General features: G+C 37.2%; 1 protein-coding gene across 1 annotated transcript in view; it reads left to right on the forward strand.

Moving 5' to 3' along the window:
• The window catches only part of LOC126194652 (muscle-specific protein 300 kDa), a 607,158-nt gene that overhangs the window by 222,287 nt on the left and 359,462 nt on the right, over nucleotides 1–25,409 (forward strand). The window contains exons 23-27 of the mRNA XM_049932837.1: nucleotides 10,060–10,284; nucleotides 12,495–12,768; nucleotides 14,568–14,827; nucleotides 19,386–19,668; nucleotides 21,119–21,372. Of these exons, the coding sequence (XP_049788794.1) occupies nucleotides 10,060–10,284; nucleotides 12,495–12,768; nucleotides 14,568–14,827; nucleotides 19,386–19,668; nucleotides 21,119–21,372 (1,296 nt within the window). The remainder of the gene's footprint in view (nucleotides 1–10,059; nucleotides 10,285–12,494; nucleotides 12,769–14,567; nucleotides 14,828–19,385; nucleotides 19,669–21,118; nucleotides 21,373–25,409) is intronic.

Below are 25,409 nucleotides of genomic sequence, written 5' to 3' on the forward strand. Positions count from 1 at the left end.
TCAGTGTGATCATGTGATGTATCTGACCCCAGGAATGTGTCAATAAAGTTTCCCCTTCCTGGGACAATGAATTCACGGTGTTCTTATTTGAATTTCCAGGAGTGTATATGTGAAGTACATTTTTCATCACTGGATAGGCCATTTGCACTTACATGAAGAATGTTGGGACCAAGGAGAACTGACATTAATGAAGTGTCAGATGGAGGTGGTGATGTGCATATTTCAAACAGTCCATGAAGTTGCTATTGTTTGTAATACATGGAGAACGCTTCTTCCTGATGTATTGGTCAGTTTGTCCAGCAGCAGATTCTGTAGCTGACATTGGAATGACTACAGTTGGAAAGCCATAACCAATATTTATGCAAAAGAGATTAAAAATCTGCTTATTGGGGGTGGTAAATATAAGTGTAGTTGTTAATAGTGAACTCCCTTTAGAGTAGTTTCATAGCCTTCTCTAGTTCTTTTTATCTACTGCCAGCCTTTTCACACCTACACATATGTTCTTATTATTCCATGAGAAATACTCCCATTGTTTGTTTTATTTTTAGCCATGGTTTTGCTCTTCGCTATTCCCTTCAATATCCTCGTTGCCTTAGCAATACCTACCAACTTTGTTAACAACCTTACAGAAACATTGTACCTCACTTGTTCTATGTATGGGCTCTGCATTACATGAGGCAGAATTTAGGCTAGATGTTATGTAAGTTGAAAAAGTTTGGAAAATGTTGTAGAGTTCCTAACGTTGTTTTTAACTCTTTAGTACCCTGTGGTGCAACATTTGCCTATTTACTGATTGATTACTATTAAAGGATTGAATGATACATTATTCAGTAGGGACTAGAGTGGAGTCTTTAATAAACAAATAGTATTTGATGAGGTTAATTTTTGAGAAGCGTGTCATGATTAGTGTAGAGAAAATGAAAGAAGATTCACCCTGAAAAAGAAGGCAGAAAAATTATCGCAGCAGTTTCTCATTTGTGTTTGCTCTTGAGAGGGAACTGCATCTGAGGTAGATACCAGTAAAAAGTATAAAATTCTGTAACAAGGGCAGCAGTTTATCGCTTTTATTGAAAGTAAAACCAGCATCAAATCGTATGATTTGTTATGGGGTAGAAGGGACCAACATGGATGACTTTTTTGAGACACTATGTTCACTTACATGATTCAGCAGCAACTGGATGAGATTCAGTTTGTAACAGAGGATTTGGAGCAGTCATGGGAGACAACAGATAATCCATTGGCAACAAAGAGAGCAGCAGTGCTGTGAAGCCAATGAGAAGCTGGAGCTTTTTTGCATGGTGTATTGCCTGGTTGTTTGATTTACCAGTGTCACACAGTTAATATGCTACAGAGGCCCTGTTATATAAGGTGCTGGCAGTTGAAAACGTCTGTGAAGAGAAATAAACCGTTGGGTATTATAATGAGTAGAGGGACAAGTTTGTGGACATGGCCTGTACAGAGCAGTTTGACTGGGATAAGGCTAAAGATGTTGGGTATTAGTATATTAATGGGAAGAAAAGGACCACTGAGTGAAAAGAACATTCCTACAGCAGTTAAGCAAGTTCATGGAGTGCAACAAGTACACAGTAAAACACCACAGTGGAAAGAATAAAGTGTGCAGAGAAAAAGAGAGGAAGTGTCACAAGATATAAATTAGCGAAGAAAATAAAATAGTGGGAAGAAACAATAGACAAAATGTAAAATGGTGTGGATGGTGTCGAGTAATAGAAGCGTTGCTGTAAAGTATTTCTGGGTACCTTCAAACTTTTCATGTACTTTGGTTCCACATTGTCTTTATTTGTTTAAAATTTCATTTTGTCACGAGTCACATTTCAGTTTTGACTTAGTTTCTGCTCATAAGGATTAATAATTGTTTCGGAATTTGAATATCAGCTGTTGCAGTGCTTTTTCTCCATAATGTTCACTACAAATGGTTTGCATATTTTTGTCATCATGGTGACAAATAGTAATTATTTCTGCAGCTATATCAATCATTGTCAACTTTCCTTTCTTTCTCTTCTTTTATTCCCCACAGCTCCCAAAATGACAAAAGTATGCTATGGAAATCCTAAATTTTTTCTTGAGGTACAAGACAACACTTTTCAAAGTGTGGGCAGTCTCACAAATGCTATATAATCATAAATGTAGATTAACTGTCTTAATATTATGAAAAGGAAAGTTGCTACTCACCATATAGTGGGGATGCTGAGTCGCAGATAAGCACAACAAAAAGACTCTCACAATTAAAGCTTTTGGCCATCCAAGTGCAACTCGCGCACACGACTGAATTCTCAGTGTGTGTGTGTGTGTGTGTGTGTGTGTGTGTGTGTGTGTGTGTGTGTGTGTGTGTGTGTGTGTGTGTGTGTCGTCTATTGTTGACGAAGGCCTTAATGGCTGAAAGCTTTAATTGTGGGAGTCATTTTGTTGTGCTTATCTGCAACTCAGCATCTCTGCTATATGATGAGTAGCGACTTTCCTTTTCATAATAATGTTTCAATCCATCCTGGATTTTCCATTGTTTGATTAACTGTCTTAAGTAGTTGAATATCATGCGGAGGAAGAAGAGTGATGTTTGTAAAACTGTATCCCATTTTTAGGATATCCAAAACTGTTGGTTCATTTGTATATTCTGTCATCTGTACTTTATGGAGAAAAGTTATTTAATTTATTCAGTGGTGTAGTTAAAACAGTGTGTTCTTAAACTGAAATGTAGTTGGATGCTGCTCCTGATACACTCCGTATGGAGAGCTGTAACAGACTTTCCAAGTATTTATTTCTCTTGGTTTTGTATTCTTATATTACACTACCCATACTGAATGGTAAACTATTCAGTTTGATATTTGTGTAAAGTGATTAGCTTCTGCTTTTATGTTATAGTTTAATTTATTACTATATTACGATGACAAAACAAATGGCAATTTGCATAATAATTAACTCACAGTTTGTACTGATAATTTCACTACAAATGGAATTACTGAGAAGTGAAGTTTGCTGTTTTGGTTTTGCCATAATTTTGAAATAAAACTTAAGTCTGTTTTTCAGTATTACACTTGTTTTAATAAAATTCTGTACTAGAGATTCACATTATTCTCTTTCTCATAATGGTTTTCATTTATGGTGATGGAAGTCATTAATACTGAGTATCTCAATGTAAAAGGCTAGTGTCATGTGAAGCAGACTAAACTACACATTTCTAATTACGAGATGATGCTTTTAATGCAATCAAACCATTTGAAACAAAAATGAAATTTAGACATAAATGTATGTATGTATAACTTATATGAAAGCAGCGTACTTGTAATCTCATAACATTTCTCAGAGAGTTAAGTTATATTTTCGTGCATCTGTAGGATATCTTATAATTATCTGATTAGGGGAAAACAGTCAGAGAGTGTCAGAAAAAATTTACATAAAAATGCGTAGCAGTCAACAGTGCGTATGCAAAGAAGTTGGCAGAGAAGTTCACAAAAGTATACATTTATTCATACAAATAATAGACAGTACAGTGAAACAAGAGAACACTTTAAGTTTATGTGTATTGTTAATTATTATTTGAAATAATACTATTAACAATTACTGAATTATTTGAAAATGCTTTGCTCCAAAAACATAAATAGTGAAGTGTGGAAAGCTGCATCTGGAACGTCACACTTTTTGGGTACATTGCATTGACCATAAGTGTGGACATCTGAGGTGTGAAGTTGGAGACTCCTCTTAAAGATAAAATGAATGGATAGAACCACTAACCAAAGAATCTTCAAAATATTTGTGATTAAAGAACAATAAGAAAAAGAAGAAATTGGTTTGTAATAGCTCCAGATGATGAGCTGCTGACCAATTGGAATATTGCTGGTTATGAAGAATATTTGAATCTGGGTACACATTAATTGTAGCTTGTATTGCATGTAGCTCTCCTAAGAAGAAAAAAGTAAAGCTGTCCTCAAGCTGAAGGTTGGTTTGAGGACTGCGGTGCTTTATGAGGCATGGGCTTCTGCCAGGCACTTATTCTGAATTGCAGAATAATTGTGTAGATGTAGATGAGGCTATTGCAGGTGGTATTCCCTTACCTTCTTCTGTACTTTGAACTGACTTACCCACCAGTTACAGGCAAACTTATAGTTTAATCTCCAAACCACACTGCAGCGTGACATTTTTCAGATTAACAAATGTTACCAGAGGGGGGGGGGGGGTAAAAAGAAAAGTATAATTTCGATTACTAGTCTGCCACTTATCCACTGAGCCACCCAGCCAAACATCCTAGAATAAGTTCTTATAAATTTCATGAGGTATTGTCATAAAATAAGGGGTGTAGGCTTTTATATGGTTGTTGGCAACCCCGAAAGTGGTTGCACTAATACAGTTCCATCTATTGACTGTGCAGACAGCCACAGAAGTCATTGCTTTAATTCAGTGAAGTGACTATTATAACTCAGTTTTTATGTGCACAAGGATCTGCAAGTGCTCAGGTTCATCAGTTGTTCCTAGTTTATGGGTCAACAGAAAGAAGTGCAGGAAAGATCAGACATGACATTGAGACTTTGAAAGAGGAGTACAAATGTACAAGGTGCAGGTCCAGCATTCAGACCAACAAAATTGTGAATAAGAGAACTATACACTGTAATCTGATGATTAATGATTGGTGCCCTGGCTGATAAAGTTCATTATGTTGGCTGCACTAATATTTACCCAATTGTCCTGGAAAAAACTCAGGTATTGTGAGTTGTGTGCAAGGTGGGTACCAAAAATTCCTACCAACAGACACAAAGCGCAAAGAATGTCAAACGGACAAGTGTATTTGTATTGATGTTGACTACATAGAGGTTATTTGTTTCCTCAGTTTTTTGAGGACAATGGTACTTACATGTCTTATACTGACTCAGAATCAAAACAAAAGTCATTATAGTGGTGCCATTAACTTTGACAAAACTGAACAAAATCAGTTGACCTTCTTGCTTGAATAAAAAAACAATGGCTGTTGTTTCCTGATATGAGGACGGTATTATTTTGGTAGATTTTATGGAATTTGATTCAAAATTTACAGCTGAAAGCTATAGCAAAATGCCCACAAAACTCAGATCTGCCATCCAAATCAGCAGCCTGAGAAACTATTGTCTGAGGTAGCCCTCCTCCACAACAGTACAAGTCCCCATGCCGCTGACATTTTGAGCATTGGCCCTACAGACCCAACTTAGCACCCAGTGACTGTTATTTCTTGCATTTGAAACTGTGGCTTGCTGGACAACAGTTTGAAGATTATGAAGAAGGCAAGACCGCTGTTGTCAACTGGTTAAATTTCGCACTGTAGAACTCCTTTGCAGATAAGTTGAAGATGCCAGCGCAGTATTACAAGTCACTGGAAGTGAATGACAGTGGTAAAGTTAAGTAGGTTTGTAGGAAACTAAAGCTACCAATAAAAACTTTTTCTAAAGAATTTTTTCTCCAAACAGTTTTTATTTTTGGACTACTACTCATTCCAGGTTGGCATATCAATAATATTATGAAAAGGACAGACATTACAAACAACTGTTGCACATAAGCTTTCAATGAAGCCAACACACACACACACACACACACACACACACACACACACACACACACACGTGTGTGTGTTAGAGGTGTGCTTGATTGTGTGATTTCTTTCTTTTAAAGCCTCTTTTCATGCTTGTGTAATTACATGTGAAAATGATATTCATAATATAACCAAGATTGTCTCATTTAGTAGATTTATTTTATTTATTTATTTATTTATTCATATGTAGACAATAAATACTGTATGGATGTTGCCCAAAAGTACATGTAAATTTATGGGAAACAATTTAAGGAAAAGGAACATACAAAATTTTACATTAATTAGTACAAAGAATAATACCAAAAAATGTAAAAGAATAATACTTGGTCATTCAAGACACAGTAATACAACTTTTTATACATGTATACTAACAGTATTGTACCTGCATAGTCTGTTTGCCCTAAGGTTTTACTTTTGTCTTCCCAAAACAGGAAGCCCTTATATTCACTACAATAATTCAGTAAAGATTTTACCACACTCAACAGCTGTCCATCAGATATATAAAATTAACAGAAACTTTAGGGGATGAAAGACAGTGTTTTCAGTTTTGCCTTACTATAAACATTATCAGAATTATGTAGTGGCCTAAATAGGCATTTACCGAGTAAAAACATTGTTCAAGTAGCAATTCTTTAAATGCTACTTTAAATTGGTTTCCATCTTCTAATTTCCTGATGTTGGCTGACAGTCTGTTGTAGAGTTTTGTACCAATATGGCACACATGCCTTTGTGTGTGTGTTCTTTTTGTCCGCTGAATATGGAGTGCTGTGCTGTTTTGGGTATTGTAGTTATGCAAGTTGGCATTTGTCTGAAAATCTGCAAGGTGGACCCTAACATAAAACACATTTGTGTGTGTGTCTGATTTGTTTTAGATGGCAAGTGGTGGAACCCCAAAATATTATTCTGTATGTTGCAAGAGACTGAAAGTAGCCAAAATATGCCATCCTGGCACCTTTTGCAGTACAAACATTTGCAATAATTCCAAACATTTGCAATAATTCTAAGAGCAAAATAGGCTGAGTTGAGTCATTAAAATTAAGATTTTCATCTACATGAATTCCCAGCAATGTTGTTGATGCCACTCTGTCTATGGCCTTGTCACCCAACAACAGATAAAGTTTTACATTTTGACATATTTTCCCAAACTGCATATAATTTGTTTTATTTGCATTTAATGTCAACCGGTTTGCATTGAACCAAGTGTGTACATTCTTTATTATTTGATAAGTAGTTGTTTGCAGCATTTGCTTTGGTGCACCTATTGGCACACTAGTGTCTTCTACGAATAATATTGCCTTTGCTGCTCCATCTGAAGTGTGAATGTCATTTATGTAGACAAGAAACAACAAGGGACCTAGAATATTGCCTTGCGGCACTCCTGTTTCCACTTTTTTTGCTTACGATACCAAATTTATTTTGTGGTTGTAGTAATCGACATCAGTTCAATAAAAAATCTGTTATTTATTTCTTTCCATCATTCATAGTTGTAATATGGAAAGGGTAGGTTGCTACTCACCATAAGAGAAGACATTGGGTTGCAGACAGGCACAATGAAATATACTGCTAAAATATTAATGCTTTAGGACAAATTCCTACTACTACAATAGAAAACACACTCACATTCACACAAGCACAAATCACACACACACACACACACACACACACACACACACACATGGCCACCTTCTTAGGTCCCTAGAGCCTGACAGCAACTGTGTCTGATAGAGCATCAATTTAGATTATATTAGATTAATTATTCATTCCATAGATCCACAAAAGAGGGGATCCGCCTGGGTGTGGAACATGTCAGATAAACACATTACAAAAATATAATTAGAAAAACATGAGTTTCATTTATTTTAATGATCCTCAGTCAATAAACAGTAAAATTATGTAAATGAATTAAAAATAAACTTCTAATATTTACTGGTTTAATATTTACATCTGCTTTCCATACATCCATCATTCACACAGTAGTTAGTTACTTGGCTGTTACAACCAAGTATTGTGAAAAATTAAAGTGTAATAAATTTTCATTAAAATGGTCTACTGCACTTGTTGAGAAATCAGAAATCAGGGATGGGTGGTGGGGGGAAAAAAGGCATTAAGTTGGGGGGGGGGGGGGGAGGATGAAGGATACAGTTGGGGAAAGTTGTTAGTGCTGACTGGCAGAGTATGCAGGGACTTTGTGGGGACAGGATAAGGCTGTCAGGTGCAACAACTTCCCAATGCTGCATCTGACAGCCTTACCCTGCCCCCACAAAGTCCCTGCACACTCCCCCAGGCAGCACTAACATATTCCCCCACCTGCACCTAGCATCCCTCTTGTTCCTCACCTCACGCCTTTTCCTTACCCCCATCACCCATCCCCAATGGACGCAGTTGCAGTTAGGCTCTAGCACACCGAGATAGTGGCAATGCGTGTGTGGTTTCTACTACAGGAGGAGGACTTTGTCCGAAATTTTTAATATTTTAGCAATATTTTTCATTGTGCCTGTTTGCGACTCAGTGCCTCCTATCTATGTTGAGTAACATTCTATCCTTTCCATCCTGAACTTTTTGTTGTTCCATAATTCATGATTAGTTGTAGTGGTGTTAATAAACTATATATTTATTGGGACTGAAGAATAGTCCAGGGTTTTAAGTTGTCAAAACAGGAAGGAACCTAGCAATACCCACAGATACACTAGATAGGCAAAAAATAATATTCACATAAGTTTTAGAGCTGTCAGTTCCATTTGTTAAGTCATAGAGGCATTTAGGGATATTTGGGAAAGTACAGGAAAAATGTAAAAGTGTTGTCGTCATTTGGAAGTATGATTCAGTGCAGGCACAAGCCATGGGAAGTGATTTGAAAAAGCTGTAGGCTTTTGTAGCTAAGATTCAGAAGAGGAACAGAGGCATAAAGAATTTAATGTTTTGTCAATATTGGTGTGGTGTTGATTGAGCACTGACTTATTGTGACAGGGATAGTGGGAGGAATCACTGTTGCCATCCTGCTGTAATCAATCCAGCTTTCGTCGGAGATAGTTCATGTTACAGAAAGTTTAAATAAGAATGGCCAGGAAGGCTTACTGCCAAATTGGAATGTGGTGTATTAAGCAGTGAATCATTCAACAATAAAATTTAGATCACCATTAGATTAAAATTATAATAAAAAATTGTAGGTGGGATATAAAGAAGGAAATGAATAAGAAGCATAGACAACCACTTGTGAGTGAGAGCAAGAATGCTACTGCTTTCTTTTGGTGATGCTGCCTGACTGTTGTGTACACCTGTGCCATGCAAATGGAACTTTATATATACATATGCATATATTTATGCATAATGTTTTGAAATTCTGTTTCTATATTCTTTCTTCTGATCCTGTTTATTCACCTTCTCTTTTTTTCTAATTTTCTCTTTCATTCAAATAAAGAAACAACTGTTCGTGAACAAAAGATGTTAAATGCCTTTTCCATTTTTGTTTCTGTTTGTATGCTTGTTATTGTCCCTTAGCATGTCATAAGTAGCCAGTCTTCTCCATTACTACATAGTCTAGAACTTCATGTTATTCTTTGGTGTTTTGAGCCACCTATAAAATACTGTACTAGTACCCAAAATTGATTTCCATTAATATTAAATTGACAAATAAGAGCATAGCGTGATATTTGTATGGAAAAGTGTGATATTGTCTCCAAGTATGTTCTAAAATCCAGAGTATTGTGTGTTGAAATTCTTTAGTACTGGCATTTAAAAGTTTTAATTATATTACTCTAAAGCTTGATAATGCTGCAGAAGCAACAGTCTGTGAATTAAATTGATAAAGAATTGGTTCTCATATATAATTAAATGTCTATTGATTTTTGAAATCACCTGTGATGGAAAATATTTTTGTCAGTAAACTTTTCATAGTGGGGTAAAAAGCAAGTACCTCCCAGCAGAAAGAAACTGTATACCATTATCTGGTCTCACTTGATCGTGAACTTTGGTTCCTTTCATTGTTGGCAACATAGACCTTAATGCGAATATTATCACTCTCCTCTCTTCAGTATATTTATATGACACAGGGTCATAATCAAACCCTGTTGACTCTCCATAGAAGAAGATGTTTAGAAGCCTCAACACAGTGCAAGATAAATAATCTACAGCTTGCTTTTTATAGTGAGTGTAGACCGGGGTAAAAAATGATTTGTCATTTTCTGAGATTATCCTCTGATACATATTTATATTTTTCTCCTATTAGTGAACTATTAAGTAATGATAGGTAACCGTTATTCAAAGCAGACGTGTTAGCAAATAATATTAAAAACCTCAGTTTCACTGTGCTTTTGGCGCCAGTTGCATCATGGAGGGAAAAAAAGAAATCAACAAAATAGAGTGGCACAGGATATCGATAGTATTATTCTGCTTTTGTGGGATGAAACATTTCAGTAGCATAAAATATGATTACTGGAAAAAATACTGCGAATTGTTGTGATCTAAGAACAATACCTTTCTTTTTGTACTAGGGCATATGTCGTGAAGTGGATGCTAGGCGTGAAGATATGAAATGGCTGGTGCAGACACTTGATGCATTGGTTGCACATTGTTCAGATGAAGAAGGTTTAGCAGAGCAACGCCAATTGGAGCAGCTTATATCACGATACAAGACTCTAATACCTAACATTGAACTGACAATGATTAAGACTGATGTCTACTACAAGTGTTACACTTACAGGAAAGAAGTTCGTGAGGTAAGTCTATTAGAGGTAGAGCTGTGTTACCTTTACAGTTTTATGTACTCATCTGACAAGGATTTTCTGTGACACCACATATTTTTAATACTTTTAAGTAATTATATAGTGTGAGATGGAAATTTGGCATAGCTATGTACTTTTTTCTGCCGATAGGGGATTTTATAATTATTATTTTGTGTGAATGAGCCCATTTAGGATTGTAGAGTTGGTTGACATTCCTCTGTGCCCACATTTCTTTCATTCTTTTGTTGTGAGATTGTTTTCTTAGACCAAAACGTTCTGGTCTTCTTCCTTTTTCCTGTGATCATCTTGCCATTGTTCATCTTTAGATCAAAAAGTTCCTTCTTCTTGGTATTGTCTTGTGTGATCCTTGCCAGTCTTCATTTTTTTTTAATTTCTGTGTGTGTTTGTGCTATACTCCTTTTTAGATTCAACTGTTTGTCTTGTATGTTTGTCTGGTTTTATTCTCTTGGTATGGTTGTAAAATTTTTATGAGAAGATTCTAATGCCACTGGGAATGTTTGTGTACTATTTGGTCTTTTGATAGCTTCTTAGCCATGATATAGTCTTCTGTGCATCAGTGTTTCAGATCTGCTTTCCTGTTCAAAGTAAGAGTTTCTGAAGTGTAATAATATTCTAGTTTATTGATAGACTGTAATATTTCAGTTTTGTCCCTTTAGAGATGCACCTCTGATTGTGCATATTTTGAGTGAGACAGTATGCCATTTCCAGTTTTTAGCTTGTCTTTTCAATTACATTTTCTTGAATTTATTTCACTGAGGCACTTAATCTGTTGGACTCACTTGATTATGCTGCTTTTTTAATGTACTTTGGTGCTTGCAAGTAATATATGAGGTGTGATCAAAAAGTAAATGGAATTTTTTAATTTCAGGGACTTTATACATCCAATTGTCATTTTTTAATCTCATTGGTACTCATGTTTCTGATGTACATTTGCATTTTCAGCTGTTTCATATTGTTGACAGTTGAGAATGTTATACATGTTTTTGAGATCTCAAATAATTTTACCTTTGAAAAAGATGGTCAAACAATTTTCATTAAATTTTGCCTGAAAAATAGAATAAAGTGCAGCGGTGCATTTGAAATGTTGACTGTGGCTTTTGACAAATCTGCTATGACTAAGACATGAGTTTACAAAACATTTCAAAGAGGATCGAGAAGACATTTAAGACTACGACCACCCTGGATGCCCTAGCATGTCAATTACTGATGAAAATGTGGAAGGAGTAAAAAAGATGGTTCTGGAAAATCACTAAATCACTGTCATAGAGATTGCTGATGATGTTGCATATCCTTTGGGTCATGCCAAGCAATTTTTTTGGGCTTTCGGGCATGAAACATATAGCAGCATAGTTTGTTCTGAAAATGTTGAATTTTGACCAAAAATGACACCAAGTAGACATTGCTCAGGGATTTCTGATTGAAAATGACAATGATCCAGGACTTCTAAAGAAGGTTATTAAAGGTTATGGAACATGGATATATTTGTTTGATGTTGAAACCAGTCATCCCAATGGTGCATCACGAGTTGCTGCCTTATAGTCATATGGTCAATAAGGAATAGTACCTGCATGAAGCAATCCGAAGAAAACAACAAGACTGTGGCAAAACCACTCATGGAAATTCCATCACAATAATCCTCCCACTCACATCTCAATTCTTGTTTCTGACTTTTTCACAAGAAAAAAAAAAAACCGTTACGTAACCTCAGCCACTGTATTCACTGGACATAGCCCGCTGCGACCATCTATTCCCAAAGCTGAAATGATGATGTTTTGAAGGGGCAAAGTTGATGTCGATGAATAAATAAAGAAAAACAAAAATTCCTGTTACTTCTTGATCACACTTCATATTCTGTCTTTCCAATTGAAACCTGCAGATTTACTTTCTCTGCAGTGTATTTTAAGAGTTCAGTCTGTTTTGTGTCTATTGTCATGAGTAAAGACAGGAAAATAAACTGCAAAATCAAGGTTTTATTATTTATGTGTCATTATTATTGAGGGACAATGATTGTTATCCTAACTATTCTCAAAGACTAAGATCAAACAGTTTTTTCACATGGTCGTCTGTGTTTATTGTGAAATAAATATTGATCCTTTTATATTGTGTACTGATATATATTTTGCATATCGGTTATTTAATACAAAAATGAGTATTATAAAATACATTTTCTTTTTGTGATTCAGGTATGTAGTTTACTACAGAAAGTGAAAGAAACTTCACAAACAGGTCCACATCCAGAAACACTGGATTCTGTAGTTGCATTGGTTCGACAGCAAGAATCTGCTGTAACACAGTTGGATCAACAGCGTCCTAACATCATGAGCATGCTGCAGCGAGGCAAGGATCTGGCACGTGATGTGAATGCTCCTCATTTTATAAAGCCAGAAGTAATTGGCTTAGAGTCCAGCTGGAATGAAGCCTATGCACAAACAGTTGAAAAACTGAAAAAACTGAAAGGTGTGTATTGTGAACAGACTTTAAATTTTTCTTAAACTATTTACTGTCATTGGCATTAATGCCACTTCAAACATTGCAATTAAAGAACTTACAACCTGTTATTAAATAATGCTTGGCCTTCCTTAATTGCAGAGAGGTATACCAGATTAAGATTAAGCAATAAGTTTAGAATTTTGGATGTTGATGAGAAGAACTGTTATTTAGCAAAGGTACTTCTGAAAGTAGCAAAATATGCTACAGATACAACGAAAGCAAAGGGAAAAATTCTCAAGTAGAGCAAGACAACTGTTAAACAGGAGTCATGAGTTTCAAGAAACAATAATAAGGGAATAGTTGAGTATGGTGAATTAAACAAAACAAAAACTGTTAGACATGTCTTTGACAGAATGTGAGAAGATCGATTAAAATTGGTTTAGAGAAACAATTATAAACATTAAGAAATGAAGAAAACAACAAAGGAATTTGTTTTGTCATCACATATCATAAGTTAAGATGGCACAGTAGTTAACAACAGAGGAGAAATGGTACAAGAATTAGATGAATTTTCAAAAAGGGGTATATAGTTTGACATAAAACTGAAAGAAAAATATGAATTATGAAAATAACAACATTTTGGAAGTAATGGCAAATGAAGCCATTTGTAGTATGAAAAAAGGAAAAGTGACAGGAGATGATAGTGTTTGCATAGAAATGGTGAAAACTGAAGGCACTCACAAAACTATTTACAGAATATGTGCAGAGTAAGACTAGAACAATGGTGCAATTATTCTACAGACGAGACACAAAAAACTGTAGACTAATCAGCTCCCCCTCCATGATGAAGAAAATATTCACAAAAATAATCACCAACAGCATAAGGGGAAAGGATGTTGGCTTTTAGTCAAGTAAAGAATAAGCTTGCCTGACATACATTTATTCAAAGATAGCACTCAGATAAACTGTTCCATAATAGTGTAGATCTGAATCCATTGGAGTATGGTTGATGGGATGGCATCCTATTATTCAGTCTCATCAGGCCTTTATTAGTTTAGCATGTGGAAATATGGAAAAGTAACCATTGTAGAAAAGTAACCATTGTAGAGAGCACTGAATGCTGAGGATTGAGACAGTGATTTGAGAGCAGCAACTGTAGTTAAGCCTTAAATTTATTCTGCAAGTGACATACAACTGAGATTTTGTAATTTTTCTTATTATAGTAGGTATATTTTGGATCCTTGTCCCCCACTCAAGAAATTCGCATCATCATTTATTTTCCATTCAGGACTCTTCTCCTGTCTCGAGGATGTGATTTTGGAAAATTGTAACACATCGTATCTCTGTGAATCTGTAAGACAAGTTATGGAGAAGTAGGCAGCAATTTCTACTGCACAACACATTTATAATATTTCTGAAACAACCAACAATATGGAAAGGATAGATTGCTACCTCCCCCCCTCCTACACACACACACACACACTCACACACACACACACGTACGTCTCCAGCCACTGGCTAGGACTAGATGGTGGTCACCCTTTTGCTTTGATACATTTCAAAGTAATCAAGAACCATGAGAGTAACAATATAGTATTTGATATTTGCTCATAGTGTTTGTTTGTGTGAAGTTATGTCAGGTGTAATTGTAAGCAGTCTACCACAGATGATGTTGCTCTATTAAGAACTGACCATACCCCCTCTTTTTTATTTTGGTTCTTATAATAATACCAGAGAAAAAAGAAGAGAAACTGAGAAATTCATTAATCCATTGCGCATGTGTTTATTAACATTTAAAATAATTCATGACTGAATTTTGTCTGCAGGAACACAGGCTGTGTGGAGTGGATACAAGGAACAGAAAGATGAGATTGTAAACCTTCTCGAGAAAGCTGAAGCAGAATTGAAAAAGGTGGGAACTGGTGGCATAGACAGCAAGCAGTTGGTGTCAGAGCTACAAGCCAAACAAGAACTAAGTGTTGCATTACGTAAAGCCACTGAAGAAATGTTACGCAGGCTACGTGATCTTTGTTCCTCACTTGAAACCCTCACGGCACCGGAGAGGCGGCCACTGTTACAAAAAGAGGCAAGTACATTGAGGCTGAAGAATGAACAGTTTCAGACAGCAGTGTCAGTTAAACAGCTTAAGGCTTGAACATATACAAGTAATCCACCTGTATGCTTTACTGAAGTTCTTTCATCATGACTGTTTTGTATTCAAAATTGCTGCAACAAATTTCATTGTTGCAGGCAGGGCGAGTCAGAAAGGACTTTACAACTTTGGAATGATACAAAAATTTATCGATATAACTTACAGAATCAGTTGATGTGTCATTTTGTATCAAACAACCTCAAGTTTGATTCATTTAGTGCATGAGTACTACCATCAGAAGTGCCACTGTAGAGCACATTTAAAATGGTTACTTTCACTGGTGTGGAGAGTGCTTGCTGTGTATTTTGGTCTCATGAAACAAACTCTGCAACAACTGTTCAGCATAAATTACACACTGAATATGCTACCAGTAAGACAGTCCATCACATCATTTCCTCATGGAAATTCGAGGTTTCCTCGATGATCACTTTCCTGTTCGGTGGTTTGGCCGTGAAGGGCCAATCGTATGGTCACCTTACCCCTGAGAGGTGACACCACTGGATTTCTTTCTCTGGGGTTTCATTAAAGACTGTGTGTATATTGCTCCACTACCAAACAATTTAGCCAATCTAAAAAATTGAATCTACACTTCCGTTGCACAAGCTACACTCGATTTGCTGCAGCGAGTGTGGGAAGGTTTTGATTACCAGTGGGATGTTTGCCACATCACGAATGGTAGTCACACTGAACCAAAATGACATTTGACACTTTTATGTGGAACTTGAGGTTGTTTGCTACAAAATGACACATCTACCAATTCTGTAAGTTATCTCAATAAATTCGAAGTTGTAAAGGACCTGTTTACTCACCCTGTGCCCATAGCCTTCTTATGGATAGAGGAAGGAACTGCACCAACTGACAAAATGAGAATACCTAACAATAATGTGAAAAATTAATATTTTCAGTTTTTGCATTTAGCCTTTTGGTAGGAAATAAGGTCATAACAGGAGGAAAGTGAAAGGTAGGACAGAAATGGGAAAGTTATGTAGAATTTAGATTTAAGATAGAAATTTCAGGTAAATGGTTATGGAAGCCATACACTATTGGCACCAGAGGATTCCTGATAAATTAATGATTGCTTTAAATTTTGTTTCTTCTTTCACATCTCTGTTAACTGTCCTTACATATTCTTCCAGTTTCAAAGTAAATAAAGCTCATTACCTCTTCTCATTCATTTATAATTCATTTTTCAACTAGGTTTTGTTTTTTAGTAATTTAGTTTAACTGTATGTGATTGTTGTTTAATTGTAGGAGACTAGGAAATCTAAAAAACACCAGGTAAGAACGGGCAATGGAAACATGTTGAAAAAGATGAAAGAACAGAGAAAACTGAAAAATATGGAGATTAGAGAAGCAAAAATGATGTATAGGAAATTGAATAATAAATTAAGAAGAGAAACAGAACATGCAAGAGAGAAATAGATGAAAAGGAGCTAGAGAAAATGAAGAAAGAGAAAAAGTAAGAAATGAGGTACAGATTAGCTAGTGAGGTAGTTTTTGAAAGTAGGAAAAGGAAGATTAATATGGAAAGCAAAAGAAAGGATGGCGTGATAAACATAGAACCACAATAGGTATAATATAGACAGTGAGAAGATATACAGTTTTGTATGAGATGACTCAATGATTAAGCAGTTCATATAGTCAAGAAGAAGTGAATGTGCTAGATGATGAATAAGGACCTGATATTTGGTATGAAGAGGTGCAAGAAGTACTAAATGTGATGAAAAATGGGAAAGTGTGTAGAATCAAACAATGGAAAATCCAGGATGGAATTAACTACAATATTATGAAAAAGGTAGACCACTGCTCACCATATAGTGGAAATGTTGAATTACAGACAGTGTAATATAGCCCCTCCTTCCTAGTTACAGCTGTTGTCCACAGTGTACAAAATCTTTCCTGAAGATTTGAGATAAGTAAGATTACAATAAATTTTTAGTTTACTTATCTTTTCTTGTAGTTTACTTATCTTGTAGAGTTGGCTCCATTCCTTCTTGTCTAGGGGTCTGACTCATGAAGCTAAAAGTCTCACATTTTAGATCCTCATGGTTGAATTGATCTAAACAAGTTTGAAGATTGTTGTTGCAGAGTTTTTGTTTTTATGTTAATTTATTTTGTAGCGTTTTAATATATCACGCAGTCTTTTGAATTTTCTCATTGACAAAGCCAAAATTACATTGTTCGCCCGAAATACAAAAATATGTCCGATCACATCAGAGGCACGTTTACTACTACTTCACTGCAGTAATAACAATATTCCAAAGGGTTCACAATTTTTCTTGACAAATGAATTTCTACTAATTTTTATTATTATTTCATAAATGAATCCAGAAATAAACATAATAAATACTACTAGTTTGCATAATTAATAATAGAAATTTTAAGTGTGCCAAATAATTTGTAATTTCAAATGTTTGTAAAAATAATAATAATAATAATAATAATAATAATAATAATAATAATTTAACTGTACATTCAGAACTAGTATTTATGGATTATAACATCCAAAATAATAATTCCTATTCATAAATTTTAGCTTGAAATATAACATATTGTTTATAAAATTATATGTAACTTTTCAGAAAAACAGCTGAAGTAATACTGACGTGTCCAAAATTCGAAAATGTTACTGGTATCGACTACTACTATTGAGGAAAAGTAGTTCTAGAGGTGGAGATCCCTTTACAATATCCCCCTCACATAATTTGGAAGCAATATGTTTACAATATTTTATCATCTACAGTACTATAAGGTTTGCCAATTGGTGTACAAAATGATGCCAAAAGATAGAATACACATGTATAGAAGTATCTGATGCATAACTTATTACAGGAAATGTAAGAAAAATATGTACTACACAAGTCATAATCTATACATGTATGAGGATACGGCATTCACATTTTCAGATCTGTGGAACATTCTGTCTCAAGACAAATGATACAAAGTCAAAACTACAATAATACTACACTAAACTACAGAAATAAGTGCAGAGGCTATGTAAATTACTAGAATTACAAATTGCAAGTGTACATTTATAAAGTTACACCTTCAAAATCATCAAAAGCGAAGAAAAAATTCAGAGCCTCAGTAAACGATGGGTGAGCCAACTCAAAAAACTCACAACAGCAGGTACAGTTGAGAAGAATATACTCAATCACAAGTAGGAGTGTAGCACAAGATCAATCGGCCACTTAAACCAGAGTACGTAAGGATATGTTGACTCGTGAAAGGAGAAAATAATGAAGAAATATGAGGGCCTATGCTTACGATGTGGGGATCAACCCATGAATCCAAACGACACCAGGTACACACCAGCAGAAATGTTTCGACACAACAAAATGAATAAAGTTCATAATCGTATATCAATAAGTTCAGTCATTTGTAAGGAATAATTAGAGGAAGCATCTAGCCTCAATCCATAGTTTGCACACTCTCCTTGAGTACACACGCACAGTCACAATGACCAGGGGTATCCAAAACAGAGTTAAGCATGAGTTTGCCCACAACTCAAGTTGTAATGAGATAAAATAATGAAGTACTCAGGATCAATAAAGGAAATCAGAGTTATAAATAGCTTTTAATGATGACGTAACTGAGTAGTTTGAGGGCTAAAATCAGTGTGTGAAATCACGAACGCATACATCTTGTTATACAGTCTATACTCAATTTATGAGGACAAGTGCTCTACCATCAGAGCTACCCAAGCATGACTCACGACCCACCCTCACAGCTTTAATTCCATCAGTACCTCGTCTTTGCCCACAAAAGGCAAAGGTCTCAAGTTCGAGTCTGAGTCCAGCACACAGTTTTAATCTGCCAGGAAGTTTCACATCAGCTCACACTCCGCTCTAGAGTGGAAATTTCATTATGGAAGTATCCCCAGGCTGTGGCTAAGCCATGTCTCCACAATATCCTTTCCTCCAGGAGTGCTAGTTGTGCAAGGTCTGCAGGAGAGCTTATGTGAAGTTTGGAAGTTAGGAGATGAGGTACTGGTGGAATTAAAGCTGTGAGGGCAGATCGTGAGTCGTGATTAGGTAGTTCAACTGGTAGAACACTTGCCCGCGAAATGCAAAGGTCCCGAGTCTCGGTCTGGCACACAGTTTCAATCTGCCAGGAAGTTTCATATTAGCGCACACTCCGCTGCAGAATGGAAATTTCATTCTGTATCTTTTCCTTAATATTGCTGCATTCCATCCTGGACTTTCCACTGTTTGATTTACCCTTTCACCATATTGTCAAAGTGTATAGAATTGTCAATTTGTGATTCGCCAGCAGAAGCGGTGAAGAGGGTGGGAGATGGGAGGAATAGAGAGGTTCATCTTAGATGAAATAGAATATGATGAGTTGCTTAGATTTTAGGAATGTTGATTTCGAAATCAATTTAATTTAAATGGAATTGTTCACCATATGATTAATGTGCATGAGCTACATGATCTCAGCAAGGCCATTGGAGAAGGAAAAGTTATCTAACTGATTACATCTGCATGTACAGGTCACAGAAATTGAGAGGCGCCTCCAGGTAACCCTTGAGACGGTACAAGAGCGTGTTGTGGTATTGGAACAGTTCCGTGCTCAATGGACACAATTCCAATCACAGCTGGGTGAGCTGCGATCATGGACACAAGAAGCAGCGCCTAAACAGCTGGAACAATTGCAGGCAGCAGATGTTGGTCCTGAGGAGCGACTCACCAGGGCTCAGGCCCTTCAAGGGCAGTTAAATGAGAAGGCTGCTGCCCTCGAACTTCTTGCTACTGAAGCATCACAACTACTGAAAGGTTTGCATTGTGTGGTCATAAAACTTACTTATGTTTGTTTTTCATTGTATCTGTTCTTCTAAGGTTTGGTAAGAACTTTTAACATCAGTTCTTAATATTAATTGTGGGTTAATTCTTTGAGAAACAATTGTTCTTTAGAAAGTGTAGGATTTTCATTTCAAGCACAGCATTCCCAAATATTTCCTCTTGTCCAAAATCCTCTTTGCTTCAGTGTAGGATGAATTTATTATAATATTTGGTGATTTTTGTTTTATGAGCTTTAGACTATGGTCCAAGGGATATTCCTCTACCTAACATTTTATCTTCCAATGCTGGAGACATCATCAGAGGCTATAACAACCTAAAAACCACTTCCAAGCTCAGCAAGCCGAACTGTTTGTAAGTAGCCACGCAATGGTCATTTCTCGTATCATCAGACAACTGCCGAACATCTCAGAGTTACGTCAACATATGTTATGGAGCTTGTAGTGAGGAAAAGTTGACACTGTCAATTTTACTAAGCATTACAGTCCACAACTTGTCTATTTCAATCCTTCTTCTTTTCTACGTAAGTTGTTTTGGTGCTTTTGAATTTCTATGGCCTCTTTGTACATCCTAGCACAGTGATGAGTAGATCTTGATAAAACCATTATATTGGAGAAATGAATTTGGTAGTGCCCTGGTCTCAGTGTATGATCTGTTATTCCCAATATATCCATGTTGCTCAGATGACAACTGCTCTTGTGTTTCTTAAGGTGAGTGTTAATGCTACTTTTGTAGTAAATAATATGTACATTTGACAGTGTGTGCAGGTGATTTTTCTGTACTCCTGCTGTGGAAAGCAGTGTTCAAATATTCACCATTCACAGTTTTCCACTTACACCTGTGTAAATACCAAGCTGGCTCCCTTGTCCTGCCTCAGATACATGATGCGCAAACACTTGGAAAAATGATGTCACATTTGACAGTGTGATCACATTAGACACAAAAAGGATACATGGAGCAGTAACTTAAATATTCCTTTAGGAGTGGCAACCCCATCGTACTAATAGCCTATATATGGATGTGATTGGTCTTCCGGGAAATTTGAGAAGTTATATACCAGTCTCGATCTGGCATTGGCTGAATAAACTGCACTGGAAAGGAAGGGAAGTTGACCCTTCCATGTATATAACTAATTTAATTAATTATGGCTGATGGTGTGATATTTATCAAAAGATACGTGAATCTCAAGAGGGAGAACGTTTCATTTTCTAATAACTATTAGGAGTTGCATATATAGCTGTACACCATATATTACCACTTATGACAGTTTATTGTCATGGTATATGTGTTTTAATACCTCTAAAGTTAATATTTCTTATTGACCTAAGAAACACAACTGGGGAACAATCTGATAGTTATTACACAATGATTTTATTAATGGTAAAATATTTATTTGAAAAATAAAATTTCCTTTCCTTACACTCAGATGATGCGGAGAATGTCGAAGCTGCAGTTCTGCAGACTGATGTGAAGCAACTGCAGAATGCAGTAGCAGCATTACAGAGGGCTGCAGAAGCACAGTTGTCTGCCGTTGGCCGTGACCTTGTCATCTGGAAAGAGTATCGCAGTGGACTGCAATCAATCAAACCATGGGTGGAGCAGGCTGAAGTCAAAGTCAGCATGGGCATAGCAAAGCCAGCCACTATTGAAGAAGCCAAGCAAATGAGGCAGGAAGCAAAGGTAAATACATAGCTAATACAAACTACTTATTTTGTGCTTATGCTATATGGTTACAGAAGTTAGAATATTGTGTGAATGTTTACTCTGTCTGTGTACTCAGTTGTCATGATTCATTTACTTTTTCTGAAGTCACAAAACATTTTTAAAGTCATCTGAAATTCAATGGCCTATTACAATATACAAATGCGCCAATGTGGTGCTTGCTCCGATTTTTCACTTAAGTTTTATATTAAAAGGGCATTGCTGGTTGTGTTACTATATGCACACTCGGAGAAGTCTCTTGGTGAGGTGGTTGATAGGAGTTCTTGAATCGAAAGCAACTGAAAAGTGTTGACCAGGTTTGGCTGATTTTTGGTCACTAATGGAGTAGCTATCAGACTAAACTGTGTTTGGTTCATCTTACATGCACAGAAATAACATGATTTCAAACTCAATTTCTATTTATTGATTCAGCTACTCTCATGAGCTATGTCACCAAATTATCTTAAGGTGCACATATTATAATGTTAAACATATGTGTGCTTTGTTCAGCTCATCTTTGCATAGATTCAAATAGCATGAACAAATTTTATTCCAAACTTACCTTTAATGGTCTTCATTAGTTGTGTTTGCACTTTACAATCATGATTTATTTGCAGGAAAGAATTCTACTCATTGCTTGTGTATCAGTTTACAGAGAAGAAACAAATATAATTAATGCCTGTTTATGTTAAATAATCCTTTTATTTTTCAGATTAATTGTGTAGTTCCCTTTATAAATATCAAAAAGCTAAAAGACAGAAAATTTAGGAAAAAGTCTTTCTGCCAAAGAAAATAATAGACACTGTCACCTTACACCATCACTTTACCCCATTGCTATCAACAAAAAGTCTGATCCAGATTGCTGTACACACCAGTACCTCTTACCCCAGCAGCATGTCCTTTTGCATTGATGCATGCCTGTACTCATTGTGGCATACTACGCAAAGTTCATCAAGGCACTGTTGGTCCAGATTGTCCCACTCCTCAATGGCGATTTGGCATAGATCCCTCAGAGTGGTTGATGGGTCACATCATCCATAAACAGCCTTTTTCAATCTACCTCAGAAATGTTCGATAGGGTTCATGTTTGGAGAATGTGCTGGCCGCTTTAGTTGAGTGATGTCATTGTCCTGAGGGAAGTCATTCACAAGATGTTCATGATGGGGGCACGAATTGTCATTCATGAAAATGAATGCCTCTGGTTGCACTATTAGTTGGAGGATGGCATTCACGTACCGTACAACTGTTACGGCGCCTTGCATGACCACCAGTGGAGTACATCAGCCCCACATAATTCCACCCCAAAACAGCAGGGAACCTCCACTTTTCTGCACTTGCTGGACAGTGTGTCTGTGGTGTTCAGCCTGACTGGGTTACCTCCAAACACATCTCTGACGATTGTCTGGTTGAAGGCATGTGTGACACTCATCGGTGAAGAGAATGTGATGCCAATCCTGAGTGGTCCATTCAGCATGTGGTTGGGCCATCTGTACCACACTGCATGATGACGTGGTTGCAAAGATGGACCTCGCCATGGACATTGGGAGTGAAGTTGCACATCATGCAGCCTATTGCGCACAGTTTGAGTCATAACGCGACATCCTGTGGCTGCACAAAAAGCATTAATCAACACGGTGACGTTGCTGTCAGGGTTCCTCCGAGCTATAATCCGTAGGTGCAGTCATCCACTGCAGCAGTAGCCCTTGGGCAGCCTGAGCAAGGCATGTCATAGACAGTCCCTGTCTCTCGGTATATCCTTCATGTCCAAACAACATCGCTTTAGTTCACTCCGAGAGACCTGGACACTTCCCTTGTTGAGAGCCCTTCATGGCACATTGCGGATGTGATCAAACTGTGGTATTGACCATCTAGGCATGGTTGAACTACAGACAACACGAGCCGTGTACCTTCTTCCTGGTGGAATGACAGGAACTAATCTGCTGTTGGACTCCCTCCGTCTAATAGGTGCTGCTCGTGCAGGGTTGTTTACGTCTTTGGGCGGGTTTAGTGACATCTCTGAACAGTCAAAGGGATTCTGTCTGTGATAAAATATCCACAGTCGATGTCTATCTTCAGGAGTTCAGGGAACCGGAGTGATGATAAGATACTGTACATCGGTCACTGAGAACTTTTTCACAATTTATTTAAGTGAAAAAAGAACTATGTTATCTTACATAATTCAGGATATATCTGAGATGAACTGCTTATCTGAATGGGATACTCACAAAGTTACTTATAAATCTGAAAATTTGGTCTGTGTCTGTGATACAGTGTCCACAGTCAGCGTCTATCTTCAGGAGTTCTGGGAACCAGGGAGATGCAAAAATTTTTTTGATGTTTGTATAAAAAATACTCCATGCTCCCAGGTCTAGACCCCACCCCCTCCCCATCAAGCTATCGTATGGGTGCCGTTGCTATGACATAATTATCAGTTCCATAAGTAAGGAAATAATATTCACCTTTGAGTTAATAACAAATGAATGTGGACACAGTGAATATTTACGTTTGTTGACTAATTAGATCTGCCCTTCACCTCTTATATATCACAACATAAATAGTTGTTAACTACTGTTGGAACAAATACATTCGTGTATTGAAGAGCCAAAGAAACTGGTAGACCTCCCATTATCATGTAGTGCTCCCGCGAGCATGCGGAAGTACAACAACATGACATGGCAAGGACTCAACTAATGTCTGAAGTAGTGCTGGAGGGGATTTACACCATGAATCCTGCAGGACTGTCCGTAAATCCATAATAGTACTAGGTTGGTTGGTTGGTTGTGGGGAAGGAGACCAGACAGCGTGGTCATCGGTCTCATCGGATTAGGGAAGTATGGGGAAGGAAGTCGGCCGTGCCCTTTCAGAGGAACCATCCCGGCATTTGCCTGGAGTGATTTAGGGAAATCACGGAAAACCTAAATCAGGATGGCCGAACGCGGGATTGAACCGTCGTCCTCCCGAATGCGAGTCCAGTGTCTAACCACTGCGCCACCTCGCTCGGTGTAGTACTAGGCGGTGGAGATCTCTTCTGAACAGCACGTTGCAAGGCATTCCTGATATGCTCAATAATGTTCATGTTTGGTGGCCAGCAGAAGTGTTTAAACTCAGAAGAGTGTTCCTGGAGCCAGTCTGTAGCAATTCTGGATGTTTGGGGTGTCACATTGTTCTGCTGGAATTGCCCAAGTCCATCGGAATGCATAATGGACATGAATGGATGCAGGTGACCAGGCAGGCTGCTTACATACGTGTCACCTGTCAGAGTCATGTTTAGACATATCAGGAGTCCCATATCACTCCAGCTGCACAAGCCTCACACCATTACAGAACCCCAACCGGTTTGAACAGTGCCCTGTTGACATGCATGGTCCATGGATTCGTGCGGTTGTCTCCATACTGTACACATCCATCCGCTCAATACAATTTGAAACAAGACTCGTCTGACCAGGCAACATGTTTCCAGTCATCAACAGTCCAATGTTGGTGTTGATGGGTCCTTGAGAGGTGTAAAACTTTGTGTCGTGCAGTCATCAATGTTACACTAGTGGGCCTTCAGCTCCAAAAGCCCATATCAATGATGTTTTGTTGAATAGTTTGCAAGCTGACACTTGTTGATGGCCCAGCATTGAAACCTGCAGCAATTTGCGGAAGAGGTGCACTTCTGTCATGTTGAACAATTCTCTTCAGTTGTCGGTCCCATTCTTGCAGGATATTTTTCCGCTCGCAGCGATGTCGGAGATTTGATGTTTTACCGGATTCTTGATATTCACGGTATACTCAGGAAATGGTCATATGGGAAAATCCTCAATTCATTGCTACCTCAGAGATGCTGTGTCCCATTGCTTTTGTGCCGGCTATAACACCACATTCAAACTCACTTAAATCGTAATAACCTGCCATTGTAGTAGCAGTAACCGATCTAACAACTTTGCCAGACACTTGTCTTACGTAGGCATTTCCGACCGCAGCGCCGTATTCAGCCTGTTTACATATCTCTGTATTTGAATACGCTTGCCTAT

The sequence above is a fragment of the Schistocerca nitens genome, chromosome 7, assembly GCF_023898315.1.
Source record: "Schistocerca nitens isolate TAMUIC-IGC-003100 chromosome 7, iqSchNite1.1, whole genome shotgun sequence".
In the NCBI taxonomy this organism is placed as follows: domain Eukaryota; kingdom Metazoa; phylum Arthropoda; class Insecta; order Orthoptera; family Acrididae; genus Schistocerca; species Schistocerca nitens.